General features: G+C 40.4%; 1 protein-coding gene across 1 annotated transcript; it reads right to left on the bottom strand.

Annotated features, from left to right (window-relative positions):
* Positions 1-1862: 1862 nt before the first annotated feature.
* rpl19 (ribosomal protein L19) lies at positions 1863-8108 on the bottom strand. Its single transcript, XM_061905385.1, has 6 exons — positions 8051-8108; positions 7610-7716; positions 2511-2633; positions 2313-2433; positions 2136-2246; positions 1863-2050 (listed from the first exon to the last, which is right to left on the bottom strand). The coding sequence occupies exons 1-6, from the start codon at positions 8053-8055 to the stop codon at positions 1927-1929; spliced, it is 591 nt and encodes a 196-aa protein (XP_061761369.1). The 5' UTR covers positions 8056-8108; the 3' UTR covers positions 1863-1926.
* Between the last annotated feature and the right edge of the window lie 15187 nt (positions 8109-23295).

Below are 23295 nucleotides of genomic sequence, written 5' to 3'. Positions count from 1 at the left end.
CCCCCGATTCCTATTTTCAACAGTCCGCTCATTTGAGCAGGAAAACGCTAAACACCATCTTGGTTTTCTACCTGTCAACTGTCAGTTTAGGCTGTTCGCCGGCTCCTCATCACCACTTCAAGATGGCGGCCCAATTTCTCGCGTCACAGCAGCCAATGCTGCGTCTACTTATAAGATGTCTATGACCTGGTCCTTGACACATGCTAACTTTTTAGCCAATTTTGCGGCACATCACAACATGGTACTTGACAAATGCTAAATGTTTGCATCCATCCATCATACTTGCCAACCCTCCCAGATTTTCCGGGAGACTACCGAAATTCAGCGCCTCTCCCGAAAATCTCACGAAACGACCTGAGTGAGGTGTAGACAGCCTGTTTTCACGTCCGCTTTCCCACAACATAAACAGCGTGCCTGTCCAATGACGTTATAACTGTAGAATGATCGAGGGCGAGTTCTTGGTTTCTTATGTGGGTTTATTGTTGGGCAGTTTCATTAACGTCCTCCCAGCGCGGTAACAACACACAACAACAGCAGTCATGTTTTCGTCTGCCGAAAACAGCAATGTTGTGACACTCTTAAACAGGACAACACTGCCATCTACTGTACATGCATATGTGACATAAACATCTACGGCTTTTAGAGAGTGCAGTGCACAACTGTGCACACAAGGAGACGAAGCAGAAGAACGAGGAAGATACAGCATGATCAGAAAAATTGTGATAGAGATTAGAACAAGGATGGACAATTCAACCCTTAACTCAACAATGAGTAGATGAGTGTTGTGTCTATATGTGTAAATAAATGAACACTGAAATTCAAGTATTTCTCTTGTGTATATATATATATATATATATATATATGAAATACTTGACTTGGTTGTAAATATACTGCTCCCCTCTTAACCCCTTTTTTTATGTGTATGCCTTCGTTTTTTTTTTGGCGCATTCTGTCAGCATTTCTGTTTGGCTTAGCGAACACCAAGATCGGCCCCTTGTGGTAGAAAATTGTGGCAGGAAAAACTGTCTTTCACATGCTCCGATCTTCTTAAAAATTTGGCAACGTTCACACTGCAGGGTTGGATGTGTAATTTGGACTTCTTTTTTTTTGTCAAATTCGATATTTTTAGATGCCGTTTAGATTACCTACAAAACTGCAAGAAATATAGATCAGCATATAAGAAACTTAATAAACAATATTTTTTAAAGAACATCATTATCCTCGAAGACTGAAATCATTAAAAAAAAACTTTATAAATCTATGAACATTTTTTGGGCAACTTGAACCATTTAATACTGAAAAATAAGGAAATAAACTCACAAACAATGCTTTGAAATGTATCAGCAACATGAATTCAGGAGCACAACATATACAGTACTTTGACCTACAAAACAAATGGAAAAAAAACAACTTTGCTTTTTTGTTTTCCCACAAAAACTCCGGACAAGACTTTTTCCTGCGACAGCCACCGAGCTTCACTGTGAAAAAGTGGTTTGAAGTTCAGCTGCCATCACCTCACTGACAGCAAAAACTTGTTTTAAGTGGTCCGACCTTCAAAAAATTGGACTGTCAGTCATTATCTCACTTAATTCAGAAGAAAGGTGCATTGATGCCAGTGCTTTTGTATTAGTTGAGGCCTTCTTGCTGAGTGATCAAAGTTCTATTCTAATCCCTGCCATGGTCTGAGTTTATTTCCAACATGCATGCATACAACATAATACATCACAATTTCCAGTTTCTCTACTCAACATGTTTGAAAAGGAGTAGGAAATAGCAGAGCTTATTTAATCCTACTATTTTTCTTGGACATAAGACATTTAACGTTTTGACGTTGACAAAAAAAAAAGAGCATAGGAGGCACATTGTCTTTCTGTACACTTTTATTGTCAGCACTCCACACAGGAACTACACGCCATTGTGCACCGATCACTTTTTGCTCTCTTCCTCCTTGGACAAGTTCTTGATGATCTCCTCCTTCTTGGCCAAGAGGCGCTCCTCTCGGCGCTTGCGGGCCTCCTTGGTCTTGGTGCGGCGAGCCTCAGCCTGGTCACTGAGGGAACACACAGACAAAACCCGTCAAAATCCAACCCCTTGCGATCATGACAGCGACGTCAGAAGCCAGGCATCAAACTTACGACAGGAGCTTCTTGCGAGCTTTGTCGGCCTTCAGCTTGTGGATGTGCTCCATGAGGATGCGCTTGTTCTTGAACACGTTACCTTTGGCCTTCAGGTAGAGGCTGTGGTACCTAAACACAATACCCACATCAGTTTTCCTCTATTCTAAATCCGCCGCTTCAAAGCTATGGACCTACATGTGCCTGTCGATCTTCTTGGACTCCCTGTAGCGACGCAGCAGGCGACGCAGGATCCTCATACGGCGCATCCAACACAGCTTCACGGGCATACGGGCGTTGGCCGTACCCTTTCTCTTACCTGGACACAACCAGGGGAAAAGGCTCAGCATGGTCGCGGTCACTTTCAATATTGGTTTAGTTACACGACAAGCGTACCAATGCCCGTGTGTCTCCCCTTGCGACGAGCCAGCGTGTTCTTGCGGCAGCGGGCCCTGGAGTGGACCGTGACGGGCTTGCGGATGATGAGACCATCCTTGACCAGTTTGCGGACCTGCTGGCCTAAGAAGCACAGAGAGGAAGATGAGTTGTGCCGAGGAGATGCTTTCTACTGAAGAACAGAAAATAACTGAACCAGCGACTCGATATAAGCCTTCATATACCGTATTTTTCTGAGTATAAGTCGCACCTGCCGAAAAATGCATAATAAAGAAGGAAAAAAACATAAGTCGCATTTTTGGGGGAAATGTATTTGATAAAACTCAACACCAAGAAAAGACACTTGAAAGGCAATTTAAAATAAAGAATAGTGAACAACAGGCTGAATAAGTGTACGTTATGAGGCATAAATAACCAACTGAGAAGATGCCTGGTATGTTAATGTACATATTATGGTAAGAGTCATTCAAATAACTAGAACATATAAAACATGCAATACGTTTACCAAACAATCTGTCACTCCTAATCGCTAAATACCATGAAATTTTATACGTCCAGTCTCTTACGTGAATGAGCTAAATATTATTTGATATTTTACCGTAATGTGTTAATAATTTCACACATAAGTCGCTCCTGAGTATAAGTCGCACCCCTGGCCAAACTATGAAAAAAACTACGACTTGTAGTCCGAAAAATACGGTACCTTATCTCAAACTTTGTTCACAGAGTACCACCTCAGAAAACATTCTGCTCTCCAAGTATCACCAACATTTCTATACAGTTGCATAGTAGTCTTAAAATATTAATTACAAGCAAAGCAAGTTATATTTAACAAGTATAATTAATATTTCGACCGCTTAGACACTGATTATTTGGCATACCACTAGATGGAGCCAGCTTCCACACTTTGAGAATCACTACATTATTCAACACATAGGCCAAAAATGGACCTTCAGAGGGTCCATTTGTGTTTGTGATTAAAATTCAATAAATTATGCAGCATTGCTGTCAAGTCCGTGTACAACAAAATCAATTCCTATTGTTACACTACGGCAAAGCAGCCTATCGAAGACAGTAGCAAACACTATACATCAATTCATAAAATTACTCAAGTTGTTTATTTTGTACTATATTTACCTAAAATGTTGGTTTTCTTTTTAAAAGGCATGTTATAATAAAATTATGATATTTTAGGGGATCCAGACAGCACAATTAAATTAAATTTCAATGGGCAACACTGATTTGAAATACCGGTGTTGAGCTAGGAGCGCCAATTCAGTGCTTTAAGTTGGAGTAGCACTACTGCTAGGCAATATGGTAAAAAATGATCACTATTATTTTTTTTAATGTCATCGAATCTCAATCATCACGTTTGTTTTATTAAAGCAGATTGTCCCGTGCAGGATTATACCGAGTACCACATCCCTATTGTTTAATACTGCAGTATCTTGTAAGACATTTCCACTATGTTTGAGATAAAAAAATGCCGACAGATGACAACTGTCATTTTTTTCAAATCTATAATTGTGCCTACTAGAAGTGAAATAGTACAGGTAACCCACGCTACAACCTGTACCTGGTTTTAGGGACACAGTTTGCTGCTTAAAGTCAAAATTATTTTTGTTGTCTTGCTTGTCAACAAACATTCTTCAGTAAACAAACTACTTGGTGTAGTGAATACAATACTTTTATTTCCAGTTAACATTTACTAACCAACACTTCCAATTGGTAAATTATTTGTATTCTCTGATTTGTATACATCAGTGCTTCTCACTAGTGCTATGGCAAACGGCGAGCTGTGACCCACATTGTGGAGTTTTTAAGACTCAAATTCTGTATTTCAAATTGACTGAAAATGAAAATGCAGTTTTGATTCAAGCAATTGTATAAAATAATCAAGTCAAAGCAAGTTTAAGGATTATTTCAGGAACACAATGTTTTTTTATTCCACAAACAAAAAGAACAAAGTGTCTGCAGAGTTTTTCGAGTACATGTTATTATCAAAGGAGTGGACTCTTTGCAGACGAAAAAGTCTGTTCAAAATTACTTAGAAATAAAAATGCCTTGTCTGATTAAATTAGTGGGTGTGTTGATTCTTCCAGTCAGGACCAATACAGTCACAGACGTTCTGTAAATCCCTGCAAATCCGCATTCAGGGCAGGATTACTGTTGAGCTGCAAAATATATTGAAAGTAAATTGTGTCATGCTCCCAGTGCCAGCCACAGTGGTTAAAATGTAAATTAGATAAGGGGTTTCTCGTCCAGGGTGTACGGCGCCTTCCGCCCGAATGCAGCTGAGATAAGCTCCAGCTCCACTACCCCAAAAGGGACAAGCGGTAGAAAATGCAGCACCCACCCGCTACCCCCAAAAGGGACAAGCGGTAGAAAATGGATGGATGGGCCAAGTAAAGCACCTTGAGTCGCTAGAGAACAGAGCAATGTAAATATAATTCACTTCACATTAAGTCGCTTCGCCTTTTAAATGTTGTGCTTTAACTTTTATGCTGGTGTAAGTCTCGTCTTTATTGTGTTCTTCTGGGCTGCACTTTCAGCTGTGTGGGGAGACGAGGCACAGCTGGAAAAACATTCATTACGTAACGAGGAAACTGACTTTCGCGGAGGTGTAACAAGATGGTCGCGCTTACTTTCATGCAAACGTACACAAACACACAGGATCAATGCCAATAAAGGGGGATTATTCCGTTCATTATTATACCAAGTATTGTTGCTTGCTACTGTTTACTACTGCGGTAACTTATAACAAATTTCTGCCATTTTTTATCGAGGAAATATGTGATCAAACTCAAATTAATCGCGATCAACAACCACGATCACATAATCGCCAAGCCCTAAGTGCCACTGTGTGATTTGTGCTGATATCAAATCAGATCAATATTGGGATCGGCCAATACTTGAGTCTACAATTTTAGAAAACCTTTAACTTTGGATATGGTGAAACACAGGAGCAGAGTGGAAAGCTAATAGATCCTCCCATAGTGGGGCCAACAGGGCAAGCTCAGCTGATCTCCGGTAAGAAGCGACTTTTTGCCACAATTTTCTCACCAAAACTTGCTGCTTGCCATTCGGTCAGGATCCATGTTCGCTTGACCGCGCTCTGATCCATAGTAAAGTTTCACCTCCGGGAATTTTAAACAAGGAATCCCCGTATGTTTGTGTGGCTAAAGGCTAAAGCTTCCCAACTCCATCTTTCTACTTTGACTTCTCCAATATTAATTGAACAAATTGCAAAAGATTCAGCAACACAGATCTCCAAATTACTGTGTAATTATGCCGTTAAAGCAGACGACTTTGAGCTGTGTGTGTGTGCAGCGCTCATATTTCCTAACAGCCCGTGATGTCACGCGTATACATCATTCCGCGACGTTTTCAACAAGAAACTCACGGGAAATTTAAAATTGCAATTTAGTAAACTAAAAAGGCCGTATTGGCATGTGTTGCAATGTTAATATTTCATCATTGATATATAAACTATCAGACTGCGTGGTCGGTAGTAGTGGGTTTCAGTAGGCCTTTCACACCAATGAGTTTGATGATTATCACATAACTATTTCAGAAAATCCATCCATTTTCTACCCTTATTCCCTTCTGGGTCACAGGGGGCGCTGGCGCCAAGATAGAATAATATGAACCGCAACATCCATCAGTCCATTTTCTACAGCTTGTCTCTCTAGGGGTCGTGGGCATGTAAGTGCAAAAAAACCCAACAAAATTATGATTTGTACAATTTCAGAATGTTCTTATTCTATATTTTTAAATGGGAACATTATCACCAGACCTATGTAAGCGTCAATAAATACCTTGATGTTGCAGAAAAAAGACAATGTTTTTTTTAACCGATTTCCGAACTCTAAAAGGGTGAATTTGGCGATTGATACGCCTTTTAATTGTTCGCTGTCGGAGCAATGACCTTTCACCCATGATGTCACAACGTGAAGCAATCCTCCATTTTCTCAAACACCAGGTCACATCAGCTCTGTTCCGTACCTTGGAGACATTATGCCTCGTCGGTGTGTTGTCGGAGGGTGTAACAACACGAAAAGGGACGGATTCAAGTTGCTCCACTGGCCAAAAGATGCGAAAGTCCATCGTTTGTTCCGCACATTTTACCGATGCCAGCTATGCTACGACAGAGATAGCAAGAATGTGTGGATATCCTGCGACACTCAAAAGTAGATGCATTTCCAACAATAAAGTCAATGAAATCACAAAGGTGAGTTTTGTTGATGTTATTGACTTATGTGGAGAGCTAATCAGACATATTTGGTCACGGCATGACTGCAATCTAATCGATGCTAACATGCTATTTAGGCTAGCTGTATGTACATATCAATCAATCAATCAATGTTTACTTATATAGCCCTAAATCACTAGTGTCTCAAAGGGCTGCATAGAATCATTATGCCTCATTTGTAGCTATATTTGCAACCAGCCTTTCCCTCCACCCACATTTAATACCAAACAAACACATACCAATCGTTGGTTAGAAGGCGATCGCCGAATTTGTCCTCGCTTACTCCCGTGCCGCTGTCTGTCATGATATGGCTCAGTAGCTTCAGTTTCTTCTTCAATTTCGTTTTCGCTATCTGCCTCCACACTCCAACCCTCCGCTTCAATACATGCGTAGTCTGTTGAATCGCTTGCGCCGCTGAAATCCGAGCTACTATTCTATACCTTTCTGTGCTATCCGCCATGTTTGTGTCTGTTGGCTTCACGCAGTGACGTCACAGGACAATAGACGGATGGGTATAACGACGGTTAAAATCAGGTACTTTGAAGCCGTTTTTCAGGATATTGCGTGATGGGTAAAATTTTGAGGAAAACTTCGAAATATAAAATAAGCCACTGGGAGCTGCTTTTTATTGGTTTTAACCCTTCAGAAATTGTGATAATGTTCACCTTTAACAAAGAAAATCTGAAGTTGTTTTTACTTTTAAATGATCGTGCCATTATTTTACCAGTGTGGTCCACTTGGGAGTAGATTTTGCTATATGTGGCCCCTGACCTAAAATTAGTTTGACAGCCCTGTAATAGAGGTATCAGCATAATTAAATCAAGTTAAATTCCCTTGGTCAACTTACGAGAGTTAGCATTGGCGATTTCGTTGGTCTCATTGGGGTCCAACCAGACTTTCTTCTTGCCGCAGCGGAGCACGCTGGAGGCCAGCCTCTTCTGGAGCCTGAGCATGCTTGCAAGACACAAACCAAACGTTTGGTTACACAATGCTTATTTGATAATAAAGAATAATTACACATGGAGCTGTTTAATTCTGAGAGCCCCCCCACCCCCCACATGTTTAGCGGCTAACTCGCTAGCCGGGGTGACAACAGGGCGGCTAGCTGGGCTACACCGTGTGACGTGACGCTGCGTTACAAGTTTTTGCCGGACTTTGGAAGGAAGCCGGCACTCGGTATTACCGAAACACCACACGTTACCTTTCAATTTGAAGATTTTGACGTGTGAAATGAGTATTTAGGCAGTTAAATTAGTGCTTTTTGCTCCGCTGTCGACGGCGGTCTTACCTCATGGCTGCTTCTTCTACAGGAAAAGGAAGGGCTCGTGCCACAGGCGGGAAGATACCACTATGGAGGAGAGTCCATCTTGGCTCACGAGAAAAAAATCATTAGAACGCGAAGAATGTTTGCTTTTATTGATTCCATGAACATAATCTATTACGTAATTTATCATACAAAAGGATAAATTGATTTAGGTTGGGTATGTTGTGTGGTTTTGGTTTACTATCTTTAAAGGCCTCCCCTTCTTAGCGTAATGGTATCGACCAGATCCGTCGCGATGCATTACTGGTGACAAAGAGATGCAGTCTACTTTTTTACCGCTAGAGGGCAAACATGTAAGGCAGTGGTTCTCAACCTTTTTTCAGTGATGTACCCCCTTTGGACATTTTTTTAAATCAAGTACTCCCTAATCAGAGCAAAGCATTTTTGGTTAAAAAAAAAGACAAAGAAGTAAAATACAGCACTATGTCATCAGTTTCTGGTTTATTATATAAGGCGCCCCTCATTCAGAACTAACCACTCCACTGACACATGCCTTCTCTATCTGACCGACCACATCAAACATGGCAAATGCTGCGGCATGGTCATGCTGGACATTCAGAATGCCTTTCAATCAATCAATCAATGTTTACTTATATAGCCCTAAATCACTAGTGTCTCAAAGGGCTGCACAAACCACTACGACATCCTCGGTAGGCCCACATAAGGGCAAGGAAAACTCACACCCTGTGGGACATCGGTGACAATAATGACCCAGTGGGACGTCGGTGACAATGATGACTATGAGAACCTTGGAGAGGAGGAAAGCAATGGATGTCGAGCGGGTCTAACATGATACTGTGAAAGTTCAATCCATAATGGATCCAACACAGTCGTGAGAGTCCAGTCCAAAGCGGATCCAAAACAGCAGCGAGAGTCCCGTTCACAGCGGAGCCAGCAGGAAACCATCCCAAGCGGAGGCGGATCAGCAACGCAGAGATGTCCCCAGCCGACACACAGGCAAGCACTACACGGCCACCGGATCTCCACAAGGGAGAGTGGGACATAGAAGAAAAAGAAAAGAAACGGCAGATCAACTGGTCGAAAAAGGGAGTCTATTTAAAGGCTAGAGTATACAAATGAGTTTTAAGGTGAGACTTAAATGCTTCTACTGAGGTGGCATCTCGAACTGTTACCGGGAGGGCATTCCAGAGTACTGGAGCCCGAACGGAAAACGCTCTATAGCCCGCAGACTTTTTTTGGGCTTTGGGAATCACTAATAAGCCGGAGTCCTTTGAACGCAGATTTCTTGCCGGGACATATGGTACAATACAATCGGCAAGATAGGATGGAGCTAGACCGTGTAGTATTTTATACGTAAGTAGTAAAACCTTAAAGTCACACCTTAAGCAGTGCAGGTGAGCCAGTACAGGCGTAATGTGATCAAACTTTCTTGTTCTTGTCAAAAGTCTAGCAGCCGCATTTTGTACCAAATGTAATCTTTTAATGCTAGACATGGGGAGACCCGAAAATAATACATTACAGTAGTCGAGGCGAGACGTAACAAACGCATGGATAATGATCTCAGCGTCTTTAGTGGACAGAATGGAGCGAATTTTAGCGATATTTGACACCGTTAACCACGCTATACTGTTGGATAAGCTCCGAGCAATCGGATTCAATGAAACCTCATCGAGCTGGATGCAATCTTACTTGGAGGGGAGGAAACAGGTGGTAGAGGTGAACGGCACCGTGTCCCCTCCCCTCTCAGTAAGCTGTGGAGTCCCCCAAGGCAGTATACTAGGACCTTTACTGTTCCTATTATACGTAAATGACATGCCATCAGCATGCCACTGTGAATTGTTCCTGTTTGCGGATGACTCGGCCCTGCTAGTATCCGGCAAGGACAAGGCACAGGTGGAACAAATCCTCAGTGCTGAACTCCACAATATTTGCACCTGGCTTGCTGACAACAAGCTATCCATACACTTAGGTAAAACGGAATCCATCCTATTTGTGTCCACATCAACCTTAAGAAAGTCAGTGACTTCACTATAAAAGTGGGTGACATTGTTATCACCGGGAAAGATGAGATCACCTACCTAGGTTCCATTCTAGAGGCTAATCTTTCCTGTGATAAAATGGCAACCAAGGTAATCAAAAAGGTAAACATTATTCGATGAAATTGACAGCGTAATTTGACGGAAAATAAATTAAAATTAGCACATAAGATTAAAAATATCAGCCACCCAAAAAAAAAAGCTTTCATAATAAAAAAACAAATTTACCTCCACAAGAGTACTCATTTATTTGTGTGTACACACACACACACACACACACAGACACACACACACACACACACACACACACACACACACACACACACGCACACACACACACACACACACACACATACACAAACACACACACGTGGCATTAATGCAACTTTTACAATGCAGGCGTTGAATATACTGATAATTACCATTTTATTTTCACAATGAAAGTAAGGAAAATTAGTTTTGGTTTCCCAAACCTATGGGACAAATAACAGACAACACACATACAAGATCCACCATTATGCTGTATTGTTGTTGCATAGTCTTTAGCAGCAGCAGCAGCAGAAGCAGCAGCAGTCAGTCACCATGGCAACAGTGCACGCTGGCAGTGTGGGTCTATGTGTGCAGTCCTTCACCCCAGGTAACCGGGAAGATCATATCTGCCAAGATTAAAGGGAAAAGTCCTCGAGCAGACGAACCGACATTTGTTCTTCCTCCCCAGAGGAGACGCTGCCAACAGAGTGAAATAAGGCACTGGGTGGTTTGATCATGTCAACTAGTGTTTTCACATGATATTGTCTGATGGAGGCGAAAAGACGCACTAGAAAAATTAAGATTGCTGGCGGTAGCAACTGTAACATTTAGGTGGAATTTAGCCTCCAGGGCAGCAGGCGGCGCTGGTCTAAGAAAAGGCTGTGGCGTCGCAAAACCTATTTTTGTGTTGGTGTTTCAAAATGTACTATAAAGTGGAAACATACAGTGGGGCAAAAAAGTATTTAGTCAGCCACCGATTGTGCAAGTTCTCCCACTTAAAATGATGACAGAGGTCTGTAATTTTCATCATAGGTACACTTCAACTGTGAGAGACAGAATGTGAAAAAAAATCTAAGAATTTACATTGTAGGAATTTTAAAGAATTTATTTGTAAATTATGGTGGAAAATAAGTATTAGGTCAACCATTCAAAGCTCTCACTGATAGAAGGAGGTTTTGGCTCAAAATCTCACGATACATGGCCCCATTCATTCTTTCCTTAACACGGATCGATCGTCCTGTCCCCTTAGCAGAAAAACAGCCCCAAAGCATGATGTTTCTACCCCCATGCTTCACAGTAGGTATGGTGTTCTTGGGATGCAACTCATTCTTCTTCTTCCTCCAAACACGACGAGTTAAGTTTATACCAAAAAGTTCTATTTTGGTTTCATCTGACCACATGACATTCTCCCAATCCTCTGCTGTATCATCCATTTGCTCTCTGGCAAACTTCAAACGGGCCTGGACATGCACTGGCTTAAGCAGGGGGACACGTCTGGCACTGCAGGATTTGATTCCCTGTTACTTTGGTCCCAGCTCTCCGCAGGTCATTCACCAGGTCCCCCGTGTGGTTCTGGGATTTTTGCTCACCGTTCTCATGATCATTTTGACCCCACGGGATGATATCTTGCGTGGAGCCCCAGATCGAGGGAGATTATCAGTGGTCTTGTATGTCTTCTATTTTCTGATAATTGCTCCCACAGTTGATTTTTTCACACCAAGCTGCTTGCCTATTGTAGATTCACTCTTCCCAGTCTGGTGCAGGTCTACAATTCTTTTCCTGGTGTCCTTCGACAGCTCTTTGGTCTTGACCATAGTGGAGTTTGGAGTCTGACTGTTTGAGGCTGTGGAAAGGTGTCTTTTATACAGATAACGAGTTCAAGAAGAGTTCACAGAAGAGCTTCTTAAAGAAGAAGTTACAGGTCTGTGAGAGCCAGAGCTCTTCCTTGTTTGAAGTGACCAAATACTTATTGTCCACCATAATTTACAAATAAATTCTTTAAAATTCCTACAATGTGAATTCCTGGATTTTTTTTACATTCTGTCTTTCACAGTTGAAGTGTAACTATGATGAAAATTATAAACCTCTGTCATCATTTTAAGTGGGAGAACTTGCACAATCGGTGGCTGACTAAATACTTTTTGCCCCACTGTACATATGAGTTTAAATAAATGATCATATAATGTATGTATGTATGTATGTATGTATGTATATAAGTTAAAGTACCAATCATTGTCACACACACAGTAGGTGTGGTGAAATTACTCCCTACATTTGACCCATTACCCTTGATCAGTGAGGAGAGCAGTGAGCAGCAGCAGTGTCCGCGTTCGTTAATCATTTTTGGTGATTTAACCCCCAATTATGATGCTGAGTGCCAAGCAGGGAGGTAACGGGTCCCATTTTTAGTCTTTGGTATGACTCGGCCGGGTTTGAACTCACAACTTTCCGATCTCTAACCACAAGGCCATATGTATATATGTGTGTTTATACATCTATATTGCGGAGGGCGGCGTGGCCTGCGGGCCTGCAGCAAAGTGGGGTGTGCCGGGATCGGCCTCGAAGTCAGCGACAAGTGCGTAGATGGCCCAACTGGGTCTTGTTATCTAATCACCTGTCGCTCTGTATAAGCAACCAGGAGGAGACGTGACTGACACAGACAAACACTTGCTGAAACGCAACCCAGAGACTGTAGTGAAGAAAAATAAAAGTCTATTGTAACCATGAAACGGGCTCGCATGACAATGCTTGGTGGTCTGGAGGACCCACTGGAAGAGAACTTACACAATATATATACATAAATATATATATATATATATATATATATATATATATATGTATATATATATAAATATGCATATTCATATATATATGACAATGCATATATATATATATATATATGTGTATAGTTATATATATATGTGTGTATATATGTATACATGTATGTATCGTTCGATACTGACACCTGCTGGATTGTAAACATCACTGCAGGCAACTTCGTAGAAATGCACAACTGACATGCAGTAATGACTTAGGGAGGTATTGAGGGCCCAAAAAAAATAAAAATACATCATTAAATAAAACACTAAATTGTGTCATCAATTAAATAAAAGTGGAATTAGATAAATAAATATATTTAAAGGGCAAATTAAATTGAGGTATTTAATTATCCATCCATCCATTTTTCTACAGATTGTCTCTTTAAGGGTGGCGGGGGTGCTGGAGCCTATCCCAGCTGCAGTCGGCGGACATTATTTCATTATTTCAGTATCTATTAATTACTTTAAATATGTGACTATTCACTTATTTATTTGTCAATGTATAAAGGTAGAGTTCACAAAATGTAACTTGAGCAAGAGTGCAGTTCATTTAGAATAATATGACTCAAGTAATAGTAAAACGCAGTCATCAAAAATATTTACTTGAGTATGAGTAAGTGATGTGTGAAAAAACTGCATTGAGTAACTTGTGAGTAACTTCTGATTCATTTAGTTGCTTTTTTTAATGGTGTGTGTGCATGTCTGCGTGTAAAACATAAAAATCATATACAATTTACTGCAAAATGCTTTCTGTATGATAAGCTCCAGCAACACCCGCGACCCCAAGAGGTACAAGAGGTAGAAAATGAATGAATAAATGAATAAATATTTTCTTTGGTTGGAAGTGTAACTCCTGTAGGGTGTAATGTGAACATTTCTACTGACACAGATGAAAGCACATTATATAAATGTTATTTATACTTGTTTAAAAGTAATCATTGAGTATTTTCTGTCACTTTTTACAGTCAGTACGTTTCTATGTACTAAATTAGACTGTTTTGTGAAATTTCTTCTATTTTCACACCTGTACACGTGAAGTTGTAGTTTGAATGCTCTTATCTATAATATGACTGTTGGCCCACACGCAGTGTGCCTCTCGTACACCAGGGGGCGACTGTGGTCATTTCATTTTTGTTAGCTATGTGGTTTGGTTATCCTTTTTTTTTTTTTTTTTTTCCATTGTCATGAAAAAGGGAAGTTTTTGTCATGAAAAAGGTAGGTTTTTGTGGTTGGTGCACTAATTGTAAGTGTATATTGTGTTTTTTATGTTGATTTAATAAAAAAAAAATATATATATATATTTTTAAATTTTTTTAAAAAATATTTATTTTTATTTTTTTAAATAAAAATTAATAAAACAATCTTCTGCGGCCCGGTGGTTGGGGACCACTGATTCTAACAGATCTGGCAGATAAGTACACATTTCCACTGGAATTTGGTGTTGTTGGTCATGTTTTGACATGTTTAAAATTACACTTGTGCTTTGCCCAATAGAATGTCAGTCTGCGTTTCATAGGTAGGATGGAGTTAAGCATCGCTTTTATTCAAGTCGGATTGGTCGACCCCGAACGGGACAAGCAGCAGAATATGGATGGATGGTCAAACAGGGTCATGTAATAATATCAACTATATTAAAACGACAGAAATAAACAATGCCAACTATATGGTAGCAAAATATCGATGTAAATAAAATAAATAGTGATATGAATAAATAATATCATCTGCGATAGAAATTAACAAAACCAACTATACAAAATCTATTGATTATAATTATAACATATTTATAAGACTTTTAAAGTCATTTTGATAGTAGGCTAATTTAGCTAATATAGAAACTTACATCATGTGTTGCCTTAATTAAATCAATCAATGTTTATTTATATAGCCCTAAATAACAAGTGTCTCAAATGGCTGCACAAGCCACAACGACATCCTCGGTTCAGAGCCCACATAAGGGCAAGGAAAAACTCACCACCCAGTGGGATGTCAATGTGAATGACTATGAGAAACCTTGGAGAGGACCACGGATGTGGGTGACCCCTTCATAAACCCCCCTCTAGGGGAGACCGGAAGCAATAGCAACTATATGGTAGCAAAATATCGATGTAAATAAAATGAATAGTGATATGAATAAATAATATCATCTGCGATAGAAATTAACAATACCAACTACACAAAATCTATTGATTATAATTATAACATTTTTATAAGACTTTTAAAGTCATTTTGATAGTAGGCTAATTTAGCTAATGTAGAAACTTACATCATGTGTTGCCTTAATTAAATCAATCAATGTTTATTTATATAGCCCTAAATCACAAGTGTCTCAAAGGGCTGCACAATCCACAACGACATCCTCGGTTCAGAGCCCACATAAGGGCAAGGAAAAACTCACCACCCAGTGGGATGTCAATGTGAATGACTATGAGAAGCCTTGGAGAGGACCACGGATGTGGGTGACTCCTTCATAAAACCCCCTCTAGGGGAGACCGGATGCAATAGACGTAGAGTGGGTCTAACATAATATAGTGAAAGTCCAGTCCAAAGTGGATCTAACGTAAAAGTGAAAGTCCAGGCCATAGTGGGGCCAGCAGGACACCATCCCGAGCGAAGACGGGTTTGCAGCACAGAGATGTCCCCAACCGATGCACAGGCGAGTGGTCCAACCCGGGTCCCGATTCTGGACAGCCAGCACGTCATCCATGGCCACCAGACCTGTGCCCCCACCTCCACAAGGGAGAGGGGGCAGAGGGGAAAATAAAATAAACGGCAGATCAACTGGTTTAAAAACGGGGTCTCCGTAAAGGCAAGAGTATACAAATGAGTTTTAAGATGGGACTTAAATGCCTCTACTGAGGTAGCATAGTACTTCTTATTCTAATCAGAATCAGAATCAGAAGTACTTTATTAATCCCCAAGGGGAAAATGATATTTTTAACAGAATCATATACAAGATCAAACAAACATTACAGGAAAACAGAGAAAGGATCAATGACAGGTTTGCCATCTTCTGGCGGCCCTTACAAAAAAAGGTGAGAAACAGGTAAACACTTGGGGAAAAAACATTCAGTCAAAGGCTGGACTCCAGGGAGGGGGTTCAGACTGAGGCCAAGGAAAAAAAACCCTCATAGCTATAGAACACATAAACAAGTTACATAGAACCAACAAAACTTGCAACGCAGGGGAGGGCATGGGAGCTACGGAGGAATTGGTAGACTATATATTGCAATAATTACAAAACAATTAATTATACAGGATTGGTGGAGATAGGCTCGCTGACAAATGAATGAATTAATAAATAGATTATAGATAATTGTGAGATAAATAAATGTAATGATCGGAATGAAGCTCAATGTTTTGGAGTAAAAGTAGCGTTTCTTTGTCACAAAAATACTCAAGTAAAAGTAAAAAGTATTTTGCGTTATATCAACTCTGACAAGTACAATTTATCCAAAAACGTACCTAAGTAAATGTAGCGTGTCACTACCCACCTAGGCATGTAATTAATTATTTTTATTTCATTATTTCTTTCATGAACCTGTGAGGCATCATTCTGTCAAACTCACCCATCAACGTCAGTGCGCGGGGTTAAAACAAATCCAGTCCGATTATTGTTCAGGTGTAAGAGCCTGATAAGTCGTTTAAATATGTAGCATAGCTCGGTTGATAGAGTGGCCGTGCTAGCAACTTGAGGGTTGCAGGTTCGATTCCTGCTTGTGCCATCCTAGTTACTGCCGTTGTGTCCTTGGGCAAGACACTTTACCCACCTGCTCCCAGTGCCACCCGCACTGGTTTAAATGTAACTTAGGTATTGGGTGTCACTATGTAAAGCGCTTTGAGTCACTTGAGAAAAGCGCTATATAAATATAATTCACTAATTCACAAGTCTTTTAAAACATGGCGACAAAGGAGGATATATACTTCTACTTTTTTAGGAGTTGCTGGTAGATATTTTAGAGACTTGCGGAGTATGTGGAAGAACATGTAGGATTTATTGACGTTGTCGGAGTTATTTCTGCACTTTCACGCCAACAATTGATCAATGTGGACCCCGACTTAAACAAGTTGAAAAACTTATTGGGGTGTTACCATTTAGTGGTCAATTGTACGGAATATGTACTGTACTGTGCAATCTACTAATAAAAATTTCAATCAATCAATAAATCAATCAAAGATGTCGACGCCTCACAGACAAGAGGAAGTGCCAGGTAACCAATCAGGCGTCAGGTCCCGCCCACTATGACAGATAAAATACATTCATGAACCTAATTATATAATTAATTATTGGAATTATATTCTACAGATACTATTTATGAATATCTTATTAAATTGTGAAATAATATATATTTTTTGTAATTGTGTTATGTAAATAATTTATTCATTTGAGAAATAATTTATTGATTAATTAATTGAATAGTACATTTTGCAGTCTGTTAAAAAAATAGCAGTTATAATGGGAGTGAATGGGGCCGATATTTTTTTTAGGAGAAAGTGTTACATACAGCAGGGGAAGGAGACGAGAGAACGGCAGGGATCAGTTCGATCGGTCTATTGAAACTGATGATAATGATGTGTTGGGATGTGTATGCTACTCTAGGTGAATGGTGCAAGACGATGTGTAGAATTAACAATGTAAATGTTACCAGGGGTTGTTGTACGATCGAGTTGGATGAATCCTTCGTCAGACCAAAGGGGCAAGGCAAGAAGGCAGTCCGCGGTCGGGGCTGGAGAGAGGCGACGAGGTCCGTGTCCATAAGGGGGTCGAGAATCAAGGGAAGCAGTCAAAATTCCAGGGGGAAGTCGAGGCACACAGCTCGATCACGAGAAACAGAGGGTACACTGAGGACATACGACACGAGCACAGGGAAAGCTGAGAGAAAGCAGGAGTGAACTACGTTCCGGCACTGGATGTTCGGGTCTGCTGGTGTTTATTTCAGCTGCCCCATTAAGAATCATGTGCGCTGATTGCGGATTGTCTGCAGTCGTGTAGGCGGGTGGCCGCGATGCGGGAAGAGCGAGCATGAACCGTGACAGAAAGTGTGTATACTTCATGTTTACAATATGTATTCTAATAAAGTTGCATTCAAAAACAAGCTGTGATAAAATCCCCTGTAAAAGGAACACATGTAATGCCGGCAAAAGTAAAAATGAGATGAGCGTTCGGAGCCGTGATATCATCTCAATAGCCTTGCCTGTTGCCATGGCATCGTCCATGCTGCGATATGTAGGACGCCGGAAATTTGTCACTGACTCGTTTTCAGTCCCTGAAGTGCGCATTGTGCCACCAAAACATTGAACATTCTGCAACAGCGCTCAACTTGTCAAAGTCAAAATGTGAGGGAAGTTGTGCCAAGTTTATTCGGTGCACAGCCGAGACTCGGCCCGGTGGGTAATTATGTACATTCTTACAGTACCAGAGATTAGGAGACAAATGTGCTGAGTCATGATGTCTGAGGCGTGCCTCGTTGGCATGCAACTGCTGATTATTTTTTTTTAAATCACTGTGGGGTATGTAAAGTTAATACTTTAGTGCAGGGCGGCTATTTTTATTTTTTTCCTGGCCTTATTGTAAAACTAAAATGAAAAAAATGCTTTTGTGCTATACACAGATGTGTCCTCTTTTCCAAGTTTACATGTATTTATGTATATGTATTTAAACTTTATTTATGCAGGTTAAGACAATAAAGAACACATTCTTGTTTGCAATGCTGACCAAGCAAAAATATACATGATAGAGATGTTGAAGTGTGATGATAATCAACAAAAATTACCGCTATAGTTCACAAATGTCTTTGTTTCTTCCTGTAATTATAATCAATTATTACTATTATCATTAGGGGTGCACAAAAAAATAGATTCACATCCGATCCCTGTCAGAATAATTGTATCTAAGTTATCACAAAACTTTGTGTTTCAATGAGTTCCCGGTGAGAAGACAAAAGCTGTATTTGATCCTACCAATCAAAAGGCTTGTAAAATACCACTGTGTAGGATGGGAAACAACATGAAAGTGTTATGTTTCTTTCTTCTATTTTAATCCACAGAAAGATTTTGTCTTGACCCAAGAACTACAAAGCGGAGAGGAAGCAGGGCCTGACTCCCCCTCGGGACGACCTTTTCTTTGAACTGTTTTACGACCTTTTCTTTGAACTGTTCTGTAATCAAAGGCGATGGCAGTTTACGGCCCCCACCCCTTCGAAACAGCTTTTTGCCATGTAATCAGGGAAAGTCCAAATAAAAGAGGAGGCGTGCAATGTTTTGTGAGGAGCGTGGTGAGACACTGTACAAGAGTACAGTGTCCAGTGGTCTCTCCTCAATTGAGGCCAAATTTAATTATGTCTCTGTTTAATTATTTGCTTCTTGTCTTGTTTAACAGATGTCATCAGTGGTTGAACCTGACAATCCCAATCGTGGTTTTTATTCATCACGATTTTAAATCGATTCATAATTTAAAAAAAAAAATCAATTAAAAAAAAGAAAAAACATTTTATGTATAATTTTTTTTACAATAGATATATATATACATATATATATATATATATATATATATATATATATATATATATATATATAAATATAAAATAAAAAATACATTGTTGTTTTTTCTTTCCGTGTAACCAACAGAAATGTTCTAACCTGTAACCCTTTTTTTTTTTTTAAAGAAAGGTTTTATTGTAGTTATAGTAAATAATACATGCCTAGAATCGGTTTGAACTGAGAATCGCTTCCGAATCGAATCGTCACCCAGGAATCGGCTCAAATCGTTAATTGCCCAAAGATTCACACCCCTTAATTATTAAATATAAATAATAAAAACAGTACAGTAATTTGAGTGTGGGCTTTTACCATCCAGGGTCTACTTTTAAATCTTTTTGCTATAAAACGTGTAAAACATCAATGCAGTATTTGTTTTCCAATTTTGTTGTGCTTTTTGGAGGTTAAGTTTAAACTTAAAACATGAACAACAAATTGATAAAATCACAAGTTGATTCAAAGTAAACGAAAAAAAAAAAGAAGCAAAAAAAATGTCACATTTTGCCACAACTTTATGAAAAAGTTCCCGCAAATTCAGGCATTTTAGACCAAAACGATGGAGAAACTCGATATATGTTAAAGGGGATCCCTTATCCTTTAGTTAACTTTTAATGCAATTATTTTGAAATGATTTTGTAATTGTACCTCAGCGGAAAACTGTTGCCTGCTTTTTTTATATTGCAAAATATAATAGTAAATATTAAACAACAAATAACATTTGAACTATATTTGCCCCCAGCACTCCTCCTCCTGGGGCTCCTCCATCATCTACGAGTGAAGGTGGGGTCTGCTAAGTGGGGCGTGGACCACCAGCTGGAGAGAAAGCACATCACAGAAGAGGCTTCAAAACGGGAACATAGCATTACTCGCCTTCAAAGTAAAAGCATGTTAAGTATGGCACTTTTCTTCCCACCTGACGGTGACATGTTTTAGCTCGTGCAAATAAACAATGTATCCTAGGTTTTTTCCTCAAGGTGCAGCAGCCTGAGAAAAACAAAGAAAGACGTCTGACTTAGTTTATGTTTAAAGGAAAAAATGAAGAACGGATTTTCTGGATCAAATTGTCCAAGAATATATTTTAGTAATAAACATTTCTTAAAGCTGCCATATAGTGCCGTAAATGTGATGTTCAGCTACATGTTTTCATTAAGGAAAAAAATGTCAGCATCTAATAAATCAGGGAAAATATTTAATACGTCTATTTAATTAATAGTAATTTTTACTTAAATAATTATTTAAAAACACATCTCATAACTATATTTTAATTGACTTAAAGTGATGAATAAGATCAGGCTATTAATAGGCTTTATTTAGGCTAAATAATCTATCAAAAATAATATCTTTATACCGACCAACAAAGATATTTCAAGGGTTTGATGATTATTGCTTGCTCAGTGGCCTTTTGGTTAGAGTGTCTGCCCTGAAACTGATAGGTCGTGAGTTCAAACCCCGGCCGAGTCATACCAACGACTTAAAAAAACCTGTCTTGGCATTGTGATGAGGTGGCGACTTGTCCAGGGTGTACCCCGCTTTCCACCCATGTTCAGCTGAGATAGGCTCCAGCACCCCCCGCGTAGAAAATGGTTGGATGGATGGATGGATGACTTCCTGCTTGGCACTCAGCATCAAGGGTTGGAATTGAGGATTAAACCACCAAAATGATACCCGAGCGTGGCCACCGCTGCTGCTCACTGCTCCCCTCACATCGCGGGGGTAGGTGGAACAAGGGAATGGGCAGAGGATAATTTGTATTATTAGGTCCATCAGTGCTAAATATTATAAACGTATCACTTTCCTCGGGCACTGTTCCCCTAGCATTCAAAAAAGCGGTTATTCATCCTCTCCTTAAAAGACCTAACCTCGATCCTGACCTCATGGTAAACTACCGACCGGTGTCTCACCTTAGAACTCATCTGTATACTCTAGCCTTTAAATAGACCTCCTTTTTAGACCAGTTGATCTGCCACTTCTTTTCTTTCTCCTATGTCCCCCCCCTCCCTTGTGGAGGGGGTCCGTTCCGATGACCATGAATGAAGTACTGGCTGTCCAGAGTCGAGACCCAGGATGGACCGCTCGTCGGGACCCAGGATGGACCGCTCGCCTGTATCGGTTGGGGACATCTCTACGCTGCTGATCCGCCTCCGCTTGAGATGGTCTCCTGTGGACGGGACTCTCGCTGCTGTCTTGGATCCGCTTTGAACTGAACTCTCGCGGCTGTGTTGGAGCCACTATGGATTGAACTTTCACAGCATCATGTTAGACCCGCTCGACATCCATTGCTTTCGGTCCCCTAGAGGGGGGGGGGTTGCCCACATCTGAGGTCCTCTCCAAGGTTTCTCATAGTCAGCATTGTCACTGGCGTCCCACTGGATGTGAATTCTCCCTGCCCACTGGGTGTGAGTTTTCCTTGCCCTTTTGTGGGTTCTTCCGAGGATGTTGTAGTCGTAATGATTTGTGCAGTCCTTTGAGACATTTGTGATTTGGGGCTAGAATAAATAAACATTGATTGATTGATTGATCATTTCACCACACCTATTGTGCATGTGACTATCAGTGGTACTTTAACTTTTAACATTTTAAACGGTGTTAGATTAAACAGGTCTTAATAAGCTATCCATCAATCCATTTTCTACCGCTTGTCCCTTTTGGGATCGCGGGGGGTCGCTGGAGCCTATCTCAGCTGCATTCCGGCGGAAGGCGGGGTAAACCCTGGACAAGTCGCCATTTCATCGCAGGGCCAACAATCTTGCGAGCTAATATTGAGCACGGGGGCCCGAACTTGTGATTGACAGATCTGAGGCGTTCCTCAAGGTATCCCTCTAAGGCATGGGTGTCAAACTCTGGCCCGCGGGCCAAAACTGGCCCGCCGTGTAATTTAATTTGGCCCTTGAGGCAATATCAATTTAGCATTAGAGCTGGCCCGCCGGTGTTATACAGCGTCGGTGCCGCTGTAACACCGGTAGACTCCCAAAGTTCAGTGCCCCTCCCGAAAATCCCCCGGGGCAACCATTCTCCCGAATTTCTACCGATTTCCACCTGGACAACTATATTGGGGGCGTGCATTTAAGGAACTGCCTTGAGCGTTCTCTGCAACCTGTCGTCACGTCCGCTTTTCCTCCATACTAACAGCGTGTCACATAATATTTGTGGCTTTTACACACACACACACACACACACACACACACACACACACACACACACACACACACACACACACACACACACAAGTGAATGCTCATACTTGGTCAACAGCCATATAGGTCACACTGAGGGTGGCCGTATAAACAACTTTAGCACTGTTGCAAATATGCGCCACACTGTGAACCCACACCAAACAGGAATGACAAACACATTTCAGGTGAACATCCGCACCGTAACACAACAGAACAAATACCCAGAACCCCTTGCAGCATTAACTCTTCCGGGAAACTTCCAGCAAACTGACCAATAATTAACGTTTTATTCTTGCTACTTCCAGACTTGAAATTATGGTTCATTCATTATTGTTATTTTATTTTCAAATGTATTATTAGCCTGTGGAAAAAATTTGATATTTACCTCAGAAGCTTGCAAATGGAAAAAAAGGCATTACATTTTTATTTAAATTTGATTTGATATGCCATTGATATTTTTTTAATTATTATTATTATTATTTGAAACTGGATTTTGCATGTCACTAAAGTTATATAAGCCTTGCTTGTTCAATATTTAATGCAAAACTTGTTTGGGTCCCTATTAAAAGGTTAATTTGTTCAACCTTGGCCCGCGGCTTTGTTCAGTTTTAAATTTTGGCCCACTCTGTATTTGAGTTTGACACCCCTGCTCTAAG

Source organism: Nerophis ophidion, linkage group LG07 (genome assembly GCF_033978795.1).
Source record: "Nerophis ophidion isolate RoL-2023_Sa linkage group LG07, RoL_Noph_v1.0, whole genome shotgun sequence".
NCBI classification, from domain to species: domain Eukaryota; kingdom Metazoa; phylum Chordata; class Actinopteri; order Syngnathiformes; family Syngnathidae; genus Nerophis; species Nerophis ophidion.
The sequence above is the reverse complement of the archived record's forward strand: the minus strand, read 5'-3'. Positions and strand labels throughout refer to the sequence as shown.

Bases quoted from the DNA above. Each gene is read 5' to 3' on its own strand.
- rpl19 (XM_061905385.1), bottom strand. The intron at 2,434-2,510 runs GTACGCTTGTCG...GGTTGTGTCCAG, and splicing joins GGGGAGACACACGGGCATTG to GTAAGAGAAAGGGTACGGCC. The intron at 2,247-2,312 runs GTAGGTCCATAG...TATTGTGTTTAG, and splicing joins AAGAAGATCGACAGGCACAT to GTACCACAGCCTCTACCTGA.